The sequence below is a fragment of the Peromyscus californicus genome, unplaced genomic scaffold (genome assembly GCF_007827085.1).
Source record: "Peromyscus californicus insignis strain IS unplaced genomic scaffold, ASM782708v3 Scaffold_23__1_contigs__length_62951481, whole genome shotgun sequence".
Classification (NCBI taxonomy): Eukaryota; Metazoa; Chordata; class Mammalia; order Rodentia; family Cricetidae; genus Peromyscus; species Peromyscus californicus.
The window spans coordinates 49,531,727-49,543,781 of NW_026294534.1; the positions used below are offsets into that span (position 1 = coordinate 49,531,727).

Below are 12,055 nucleotides of genomic sequence, written 5' to 3' on the forward strand. Positions count from 1 at the left end.
TTGGGATATTTTTTTTTATATATTATACATCTCTTTTATTTTGCCTCCTCTTCAACCTTTCCCCATGTTTCAGCTGCAATAGTCCCTCATTAGTCAATTCCCCAGAAATCAATTGTAGAAGCTCTCTGAGTCCAAAATGTCCATCTTCACCAAAGCTAGGTTGAATTTTACAAACTCATCATCTTTGACAAATCCTTTAAAGTTGAGTGTTTTCTTCACCAAAGACAATTACTTAATTCTTAATGACATCATCCCAAACCACCGCAATGCCCTTGATGAAGTCATAAATATAATCTTTATTTGGATGCTTTGATGCTTCCCCCATTTGTGTTTACATCCTAGGAAAGTGTTTTCTTCAGGTGAAACACCTTAAGCTCTTCTATAACTCTGATTCATTGACTAGATAAAAAAACATGAGGTTTGGAGAGAAAGATCTCCACTTTGGTACTGGGATGGTGGTCATCAACAGACAATGGTTGGACAGGAGTATTACAAAAAGCAGGACACCTGACTGGACTTCTTGCCATGTCTTCTCTCCAAACTTTCAGAATCAAGCAATTTCTGGTGAGGAAACAAAAGCAAAATCATCCTATTCCTCAGTTTATTCAGATGAAAACCGGTAATAAAATCAGATACAACTCCAAGATACAACACCAGGGGAGAACAAAGTTGGGTCTGTAAGGATTCACAATGGTAGACTGAGAGTTTATACTGAGTCATGGTCATCGATCAATCCATGGTACAAAGTCATGTTTAAATCGGGGGAGTAGTTTCTCCAGTAATAAAATGTAGAACCTTAAAAAAAAACAGCAACATATTAAAAGTTATATTTTATTTCTCCCTGTATTTCTCCGCTTCTCTACCACAGAAATTTTTAAGTGGGAATCTTTCAAGTGTTTCTGAGTCATCATGACTATTGGCTCTTATAAAACTTGAGAAATTTGTGCTCAAATTGCCTAGGGGTCTCTCTGTGACACATAACAGTTAAAATTGGTAGTTTGTAACACCGCCCTCTAGAAAACCTGTTAATCTGCTCTTAGAATCATGAAAATGAACTGGCCTCTTATATATGGAAGAAAATTCAAGTGTTCCTTAACAGTTTTGTTCTATATTTTTTGAAAGTAGTATTTGTTCTTGAAAATAATTATACTCTATAGTCATCTTAACTATACTCCTAAAGAGTTTCAACTGCCTTCAGATGAGCACTCAAACACCATAACTTTCATATTCTATAATTAACAGTCCATGGATCATTATATATGCCCTTAAACAGCAATTATCAATTGAGATAATTTATGATTTTCTGAATGAATTGTATACAGACAATGCAAAAAAAGTCCATAATCATTCAGGATTTCCTGCATATGTACAATATGTGTACATTCATATTTATGTTCATATGGGCTACAGGTGAGAAGGCGCATGTGCATGTATGTATGTGTGTGTAATGTATGGGTCCCAGAGATGTCCTCCTTGACCATGTTCCACTTTATTGAGGCTGGGCCTTCCACTTGAAGCCAGAGTTCAGCATTTTCGTCAGTTTGCTTTTGGGAGCCACTGTCTCTGCAGCCTGAGCACTGAGATTATACGTGGACCGGCACATCTGCCAACGTTTATATGTGTTCTGAATACCTATACCTGGGGTAGCAGTTTACACACTGAGACATCTCTCCAAACCTCATTCCATATTTTATTCATTCATCAGTAATCACGATGAAGGGAAAAATCAGTTTCTTATACATTTTTTTAAAATTCAGAAAGAATCAAATATTTCATGGTTGATATCAAAATAGTAGATCTGAGTCTAATCTTTCTCTCCTATTGTAATCTGAAACATGGTTTCATTGCCAAGATTTTTGATCTTGAATTTTCTTTAGAGATAGTAATCAACTTAATTTTACCATATTAGACACTCAGTATAACATAGCTGTATATTTATATGATAAAGTACTGTCTTAAAAGAAAGTATTTTAGGGAGGTTGATAAACGTAATTAATTACTAAAAAAAATCTTGTTGGGATAAGTAAACTGGAATCATTATCATCTTAATCTATTGAATGTTCACTAAATTAAGGCAATGCTCTACAGAAGAATACTCTAAATACATAGAACTCCTTTGCTTTTCAGATACATTCTAATATTCACATAACTTTATGAGCCAAATTACTGTTTGTTTAAAGTAACGGCAAAATTCCTTACTGTTAAATTAGATGCAAGCAAATGACCTTCATATATGTGTACAATATGTTTCAATTGTGAAATTGTGACTCAACCTCCCACGCAATTATCTTTGAGTTTTTTCCAAAAATGTTTAATACAGTTTGTTTTTCTATAAAATACATTAAGAAACTTAAACATTTATTTTTATATGGACTGCTTATCTTTTATCTTTCTTATTACTTCATATAGTAGCAAACATAGGCATTAGCTACACTTCATTTCACTTTAATATTAAAAATAATTTGGGTGTTTCTCTAAATAGCTTCTTTCCTCATAGATTAGGTATTATAAGAGGTGACATGTTTAGTGTATGGATTTGATGGTTTTCAAACCCTTTCTTTTATTATCATGTTTTTATTATCATTCTTTGATTTAAAATTATAATGTCTTTGAATAGAAAATATATTATTTTGAAGAATTGAATGATTTCAATGTTCCTTAGAAATCATATCAGCATAGACTAATGAAACATAAAGTACTGTTCAATCTGCCATCGTTCTGTCTGTAAATTCAGAGCTAAAATCATTATGTGGGACTCAATTACGGTAAATAATGAGGCAGTTATTCCTATTTCATTATTTAGAATTGATTTTCTTCATGGGTGATATGAAATTATTTCATTAAAGTAATATAGAGTAATTCTCTTTTTATATAGTACCAAAATAGAACAGAAAGTTTAAAAGCATTTACAACCTTAATATTTATTTTGAATTTAATGTCATCTAATTAATTAATTAAATCCAAAAACCCATATCCTGCTGTAGCATTTCTTCTGTCTATAGGGCTTATCATCTTTTCTGAAGTACCTAATATATTTGTTGATGTGTTTATGATTATTGACCCCCTCTTTACCTTGTAAAATTTTAAGGGGAATAATTTTTCTGGTTTATTCATTGATTTGGGGGAAAAGGATGCTTGACATCTGTTAATCAAACTACCACATGCTGATTATATTACCCAAGGAAAATCCTCACGTGCTTGTGCATTACATTTAGAATCCTGTAATCAGGGACGTATACAGCATGGTATCTCTAGATGGAACCACATATTACACAGACATGGAAGAAAGCAAGATCAGCTACCACAGCATTTGTCAGCCTTCATAGCTAATGAGTTTGCCCTAGCAGCCAAGACAATGCAACTAGCTCCAAATGTCCCTCTGTTTCTCTAATGCTTCCCCTGTGGAAGAAAACAAATCGGTGTGACTCAGCAGGTGTTTTATCAGACATTTACACAAAATAAAGGGTCATACATTGAACTAACAGCAGCAGAACATCCTACATTATAAGATAATTGATTAAAATAAAATTAAAGGATAATAAAATGACATTAGCTCAGCACAGGCCCTGTGGGCATTTTGGCTATTTTTAAGACTATGCTTTAGAATCAACTCAGAGCAAAGAGTTGCAAAGACCACACATTTATTTATAAGTAAGTAAGTGAATAAGTAAATAAATAAACAAATAAATAAATAAATGATTAAAGAATAACAATCTATCCTTATACCCCGCTGAAAAGTTTGGTCAAACATGATCATACTGACAAACTTTAAGCTACCTCTTCCAAGAAAAAAAATACAGAAAATTACCTTTTTTTGAACAAACTCTCATATTTATCATTGAAAGTGCAGGTTATAAAAGATAAATGTCATCAAATTTTTCAAAATACATTTTATGCTCATAAGAAAATAAAGAGACAAAACACAGAATAGAAAATATATTTTTAAAATACATAAGTGATAACTGATCATTTGAATTAAAAAGCCTTCCAAATCTGAAATTTAATAAAGTATCCCAATAAAATTAGGGAATTGATTTGGCACCTCACCTAAAAACAGAAAAACATAATTAACATCATCGCTATGGAAGTGCAATTCAAAATCATAGTGAGGTCGTATTATGCACCTTGCAATGAAATGTATACAGATAAAGGAATGCCAAGATGTCATGAAGTTTCAGAACAGTTGGAAAGCTCATATTGTTATATACAGAAAATGAAACAGTCATAAGGACAAACTGTTTTGTGCTCTTCAAAGTAAATAAGAGCCAGCAACCACACCATAGGTATCAGTAAATTAATGCAAAAACTTAGACATTTATCAAAAGCATTCATAATTATTTATTTGTAATTGACAAAAATAGCATCAAATATACAGATAGGCCAAATGCTGTAATTTATATACTGGAATGCTGAAACAAAGTTATGAAGAATTTGTGTTCATAATTACAGAGATAGTGTTATATGCAATTTAGGTAAGGAAGCACTTTGATCAAAGGACAATGTGAGACTGTTTCTATTCATATGGTTTTAGGAAAACTTAAGCTCTATGAGCTGAAAAAAGATCATTGTTGTCATAAGACAGGCAGGCACATACCTTGGAGAAGTAAATTATTGTCATGATGAATAGCCAATAGCAAAGAGAAAAATATTATAAAACTACACTTGTCGCTATCAATGATTCTTTCTTATTGTCTTACATTCAATATTCTGATTTTGCAGATTATGTACATCTTCAACATGTGTTTCATTGAGTGCCAAAGCTGAAAGTAATATTTTAATTTGTGAATAACCATGATATTAGTTTATACTATAATGATTATTTTAGATTTAAAGAATATCAGAGACTACATTCTTTTAAAACAGCAATGCTACCCCAACTTACAAATGCTCATTTCAATGTGGCTGTACTGTGCTCTAGAAAGGATATTTAAGAGAGATCCCATATATGAACAGGATTCATATATCTCTAGTCAAAGTCAGGCCCAATGAATGTTCAAAGCTGAAAACAAAAATCCATTTGTGGTTTTATAAAAATGTATTTTATGGGCCATTATAATGTAACCCCAGTGATTCACCTCTCAGTGGTGTTTTGAGGATTATTTGATCATTATAAAGTTTCAAAAATATTTCACAGAAAGTAGAAAAGGATTCAATTCCACAGAATTGTGCATTATTTTTTTTTAATAAAAAAATCCGTAAGTGATCCCTCATGATGTTTTCAGTAGAGAATTTAACAAACAGTAAATCTAGAGTTGAAGAGATTTCTCTTTCCTGGGATTTTGGTTATCATAAATTTTATTGCTAAAGTTTTATACTTAGCAAAGAAATCATATGAGACAGAAAGCTAGTATTTCAAATTCCAGGGTAAAGAGCAGTATTTATTTGAGAAGCTGAGTTTAAGTAGAAAATCTTCAATAATACAGAAAACCAGAAAAACATTTTCTTGGAGACAGGAAACACATTAAATAGCTACTCAATTTTAATTTGTTAAAATGTTGCTATACTATGCAATCTTTTCAGTTGATGAAAATATGTATATTCTTGCCAGTGCAAGAATGGAATTCTGAGCTGACCATTAAACTTCTGAGGAAGATGCATATATTTCAGATACATTATACTAATATCTATCTGTATACAGTGGGGTAATCCACTCATTTTCAACAATTCTTGCAAATGTTCTTTTATGAAATAGTTGATTTTTACTATAAATTAGTATTTATTAGTTAAGAATAGATATTATCACACAGCAAAAGGAAACTTACTTATTGCTTATGGAGTGCATGATGATTTAGCCAACTTAGAAAAGAGTTTAACATTCCTTAGATATTGGCTTTTTGTGAATAGATTTTAAACCCAAATACTCATAAACACCGGATGCAAATGTTTATAGCAGGTTTGCTAATAACTACACAAAGTATAAACAACTTGTATGTCTTTGACAGGTTAAAAGACAAACTGTGCAACAGTTATTCAGTGTACTTCTTTGTAGAATCTAAAACAAGGCAATACTAAATTTTATCTGCTGCTTTACTTTCAATGTTCCTATCAAGGTTACAAAAGCCAGTTACTTACATTAGCATAAAATTAGCTCATTATTATAATATTTAATTTTATAAGTTCCTCAGTTTCAACTTCTTTTGTGTTTTGCAAACATAAAAGAAATAAAATATAATAAGATGAAACAAAAACTATCATATCAAAGTTAAACAAAGCAACCCAGCAGGAGGAAAAGAATTCCAAGAGCAGGCACAGGAATCAGAGACACACTTTTTCTCAGAGTGAAGAGTCCCATAAAAATGCTAAGTTAATAGTCATAAAATATTTGCAGAGGACCTACTGCAGACCTGAGTAGTCCCTGTGCTTGCTCCTTCAGTCTCTGTGAGCTCCTTTGAACCTAGCTTAGTATATTCAAATGGTCTTGTTATGGTACCCTCCATCCCCTCTGGCTCTTAAAATCTTTCTGCTTCGTCTTCTGCTGGATTCCCTGAACCCTCAAGGGAGAGATTTGATGGAGACCTCCAATTTAGATCTCTCTCTGCATAAGTTCTGGCTATGATGAAATATTCTGGTAGGCTATCCTGGCTCCAGGGGATTAATATTGCCTTGGCTATTATTGATTTTTATTCATGATCATTGATTATTTTTCATGTTGGTATTTAGACATCTGTGTTTGTGATGATAATAGATCTAGGTGATGATTTCTGAATTTGTCTTTGTTGGGATGGGTGTTTGTTTCGTGGTTTCTGTTTGCTTTCTGGATTTTCAGAAAGTATGATGAGTGCATGGGAGCAGGGGAAGCTGCCATGGGTGTTCTGCTGCAGGACAGGGGATGAGATTAGAGGATTGGATCTGAGGAATCAGAGAGAGAAGAGGTAAGCAGGCAGTCTACTTTGTTTTCTGGCTGGTATGGCCTGTAGTTTAGTTGGAGGTTGGGATACTGAAACTGAGTGGGAGATGGGTGGTTAGAAGGGAATGGATTGTGGGGTCCCCAGGAGGTATGGCAAAGGGGAAGGAAGGCTGCAGCTGGTGTTCTGTTTCATTGCTAAGGATAAGACAGTGAGACTAGGTTTGGAGGGGAAGAGGGAATGGTACGGCTGCTCATTTCCTTTATCTGTATCCCTGTTCTGTTTAGCTTGTGTGGTCCCAGTGAATGCCTGCTGGTGTTGGACTCTCAGATAATGGGATGGGTTAGTAGAAGGAAGATTGGAGGAGATCTTTGTCCTCTATTTGGAATGGGGTCAGAGAGGAAAGGGAGACCAGAGCAGGTTATCTGTTATAGAGCTGGGGATGAGACTGGTTGTATGGGTTGTTGGATCTCGGGAGCAATAGTAGAGATGTGGATGTGACTTCAGCCTACTTGATGCCCTAGGGGGAGTGGTCTTTGGGTTAGCAGGAAGTACCTGCTGAGGTTGGGGTCTCAGGCAAAGCAATTAAGTGGGGATAGGAAGGTTGCAATGAGAATGTTCGTGGGATCCACAAGAGATGAGTGGGGAACCCTGGGAGTACTGCCACAGGTGTTCAGCCACAGAACTGGAATTGAGACTGGAGGATTGGATCTGGGGCAATAGAGAGAGATCAGGTCTTCATGTAGCCTACCTGGTTTTCTAGATAGCATGGCCTGTGGGTCAGCAGGTGATGCTGGCTAATGTTAGTGGCTGGGAAAAAACAATGAGTTTAAGGAGGGAGGTTAGAAGGGGAAGATCTGTGAGATCCTTACAGAATGGGAGCATGAGGCAAAGAAAGGCTGCCAAAGGTGTTCGGCTGCAGAGCTGGAACACAAAGATTGGAGAATTGGATCTGGGAGAACAGAGAAGGAAGAGAATGTCTGCAGGCAGCCTACTTGGTTTTCTAACAAGGGTGGCCGGTAGTTTAGCAGCCTCAGTTTCAGTTTCTAAAGAGGCAAATATAGGTAAATGTAATAACTTTACATTAAGTTTTATATTAAGTATCAAATTTCAGGAATGAATAATCTGTAGTTTTGAACAACTTTATGACATGTTACTAAGTCATAAATAAGCCTATTATAGTTACACAAATGCAGGACTAAACAGTGTGTGTGTTTGTGTGTGTGTGTGTGTGTGTGTGTGTGTGTGTGTGTGTGTGTGTGTGTGTGTATGGTCTAGTGTTATCAATGGTCTGAGAAATCCACTTGGAATCTACAAGCATATCCTTCAAGGGTCTGGACAGATTACTGTAAGACATTAAGACACAAGAAGCCATAGTCCAACTTTAAAACTATATTTAAAATTAAAAGAAACTAGTCTGAAAAGGCTCTACTACACACTATATGTTAACGGAATGACATTCTAAAGTACTATGAAAATATTATCAAGAACAATGATGAGTGGTTATTAAAGGCTGAGAGATAAAGGATATTTTAAAAGACAAATTCATGGGACTTTTTAAGAGTGGTGAAGCTACTCGGTAGCAGACTCTAATAATGGATCTGTGTAACATTTTATATTCAGAACGTTAAAGCACAAAAGTGAACCTTTGGGAAGCCCCAGAACATACAACTAAAAAAATCATTAGGAAGGGAGGGAATTAGTTTAGAATGTTAAATGTTACAAAATAATGTAGCCTTATCATAAGCATATGAAATAAGCATGATAGAAAAGCAGCCATTTTCTACTTATTGCAGCAAGTGAGTAAAATATGTGAGGCAAAAGGCTGCCTCAACTTTCTATAATCCTGTTGTCTAATTGGTAAAGTTGCCTAGTTGACATTTATCTGAAGATTTATACAGATACTTAACTTTAAATCGTTAGTTTCCTCAACAAGAACAGTGGTTTATTTAAAGGATTCAATTGATGGGAAGTGGATATTGTATTTATGGTTTTACTATTTTTGACAAGCATATAGATGTATAGAATGGATATTTTTAGATTTGCATTATTTTAATTTTGTATATGAACATGAGTCATAAGTAGGCAAGCAAATATGAGTACAGGTGCCTATGGAAGTCAAACTAGGTCATTATAACTTCTGGACCTGGAGTGACAGGTGGTTGAGAGCTGCCCAACATGGTTGTTGAGAACTAAACTTGTGTACCCTTGCAGGAGCAGCTAGTTCATGCTCTTAATTGCTGAACAGCCCCTTGGCATGTATAGAACACATTTTAATCGTATATAGTACTCCTTCCCATTCTTCCCATTAGCTCTCTCCGTTTGCAATATTCCCTTCCAGCTCCATATCCTTTTTTTTCCATAACATCATAAACTGAATAAATTCTGCCTATACACACATGGATGTGGAATTGTCCACATGGGTGTGGACAACTTGACAGTGACCATTTCCCTAAAAATAGCGACTCTCTCACTCTGTCAGCAACAATCAATGGCTAATAGCTCCTCAGATAGGAGTGCTGAAGGGGTCAGTTGTGGCAAGAATGGAGAAAGTTGTACAAAGGATAGTATCTTTTTCAGCAGTATGTGGAAAGTTATTCAAGGAAGCAGCTCAGCCTGCATTCTCCCTGCTATGTTCTTTTAGAAAAATACTGCTGTGCAAGACAGGGCAGGATTCAGGCTACCTCACCACACGAAATCTGTTTTGCAATGCTTTCAGGAATACACAGTGGCAAAACTCTAAAGGGCACATTTTGGTGGAGTTTGAACTTAATGGCATAGTTTCTGTAAATTGACTTTTGAAAGCCCAAAATTGTATTACTTGACTTCTTTGGTGTTGCCCAATGTTGATATGATTTGTGGAGGTTGGATGTAAAGGACACACACCAGGATTTCCATAATGAAAAGGAGCAATTTCTCATATCACAAAGATATATACAAGGAAGAATGGTATGGGAAGACTCCCTGAATTTTATGTTCTCAGTGACTGAATATTTTTATTTAAATCTGAAAGACAATTTTTAACATGAGGTAATGATTTAACATGTAAAACATTGCTCTTAGAAATTTGTTTAATTTAAAAGAATGCATTTTCTTACAAGAAATGATTCAAATTTCTTTCCAGCCTAAAGAGAAAGAAAAGAACTACAGGCCCTATAAATGGATATGATGAATGGGCTGTGAATATTGTTTTACCATTGCATATCATACTGTGGCTTATAGAATATTTTCAGAAGTTGGGGAAATCTGAATTTCCTTTGTATATTCTCATAAATGTGGAATTTTATAACCAGTTTATGGAGTATAATTGTTAAAGGTATCAGGAGTTCTTTATATTTATACATGAACAAGTGCATTAAGAGTCTCTGTATATGAGGCAATGCATAGGAATGAAGATGTAAAAAATAACTAATGTGGATATAAAGTATATAGCATATAAAATTATGCACAGAGCAGGGGAAGTACTGAGGAAAGTGTGCCTGACACCATAAAATGCTTCTCCAACTCCTCCTGAAAGTATATAAGTAGTATTCACATAAAGGTATCTCAGAGTGAAAGTTACACAAAAATTTAAGAAATAATAATAATGTAAAAGTAAAACAGACATTAGTTCATTTTTTTTCTTTTTCAGTACGCTATTCTTCTTCCCAGCTTACTGTGTGTTAAGGGTTTTACACACACCATCTTAGCTTATTCTTAGTATGAAGGAGATTTCTATATTAATCCTACATGATAAGAAGAGGAAATGAAGGATTACATGAACATGTATCTTGTTCCATATAAGGAAAAAGGTGTATAAGTACAAAGGAAATTTTAATTAGTAGAGAATGAAGTGACAAGATATATTAGGATTTAATTTTAAGTAGAGAAGTTATCACTAAAGATGGGAGCAAAACTCGAATATGGGTATCTGTAAAACAGCATTCAGGCAAGGCCCTGCAAATGTAAGTCTCCAACATGAAAACACATGTGGAGTATTTGGTGAATGGCCAAGTGGCCAGCACTGCCAAAGAGGAGAGATGGGTAGGTAGATGATAGATAGATAGATAGATAGATAGATAGATAGATAGATAGATAGATGATGGATGGATAGATAGATAGATAGATAGATAGATGATGGATGGATAGATAGATAGATGATGGATAGATGGATGGATGGATAGATAGATAGATGATGGATGGATGGATAGATAGATAGATAGATAGATAGATAGATAGATAGATAGATACATAGATAGATAGATAGATAGGTAGATAGATAAATCAGGCTGAGCACGCCTTGGGGAGCAAGCAAGTAAACAACACTCCTTCATAACTTCTGCATCAGCTTCTGCTTCTAGGTTCCAGCCCTGCTTGAGTTCCTGCCCCAACTTCCTTAAATAATGGACTATGATGAGGAAGTATAAGTCAAACAAAGCCTTTCCTCCCCAACTTGCTTTTGGTCATGGTGTTTCATTATAGCGACAGTAACTCTAATTTAAAGACATAGATACATATGAGACTTCAGACTGGGTATTGAACAGGAATTGGGTGGAAATCTTGGGATTTAAGGGATGGTTTGGTGGCATCTATAGTTCTGGAGCCACCAGTTTAAATACAGAGTGTGAAATCCTGCCATGGGCTGTGATCCTCCACAGAGCAGCAAAGACTACGGGGCATTTCAATGTCAGTAGGTCAGTTGAGTAAATGATCTGATCATTAAAGGTCTCTGAGAGGATATGACCACAAAATTGGTTAAAATCAAGATGATATTAAGTGTTGAATGCCTATTAAAGAAAGTATTACATGTCTAATCCCTATTCACAATTGTTGCAAGAAGGAATTAATGATAATATTTGTCAAATGCTACTGGGGGAAGGTAAAGCAAAGGTTTAACAGTTAGTAGTAGTGTAAAGATCACAGGGGACCCTGGCAAGTAGCTTCTGTGTAAAAGAGAAAGCGGTATCTGATGAGAGTGGAATTCAAGGGACATGACCAGGTAAAAAATTGAGATGGCAAACATACAGCTGGGTGGAGATATTTGCCGTAATGAAACCATAGTGAGATGCTGGAGCCATGGCTCAGCAGTAAACAACACAGGCTGTTCTTCAAGAAGACCTGGGGTCAATTCCCAGCAGCCACATGCTGGCTCATAGCTGTCTGCAAGTCCAGTTCCAAGAATTCCAATGCCTTTTTCAAGACTCCATGGACACTGCACACACATGTTGCAA

The 12,055-nt window shown here is 35.2% G+C and overlaps 1 protein-coding gene and 1 long non-coding RNA gene across 2 annotated transcripts in view; both read left to right on the plus strand.

Moving 5' to 3' along the window:
* LOC128119412 (uncharacterized) overlaps window positions 1-12,055 on the plus strand; it is a 252,773-nt gene that overhangs the window by 131,044 nt on the left and 109,674 nt on the right. The gene's annotated exons all lie outside the window — the stretch shown is intronic.
* On the plus strand, window positions 526-681 carry LOC128119411 (putative 60S ribosomal protein L39-like 5). The gene has a single exon (XM_052752806.1). It carries the CDS (start codon window positions 526-528, stop codon window positions 679-681), a length of 156 nt encoding a protein of 51 aa, XP_052608766.1.

Bases quoted from the DNA above. Each gene is read 5' to 3' on its own strand.
- LOC128119411 (XM_052752806.1), top strand. From the start codon at position 526: ATGTCTTCTCTCCAAACTTTCAGAATCAAGCAATTTCTGGTGAGGAAA.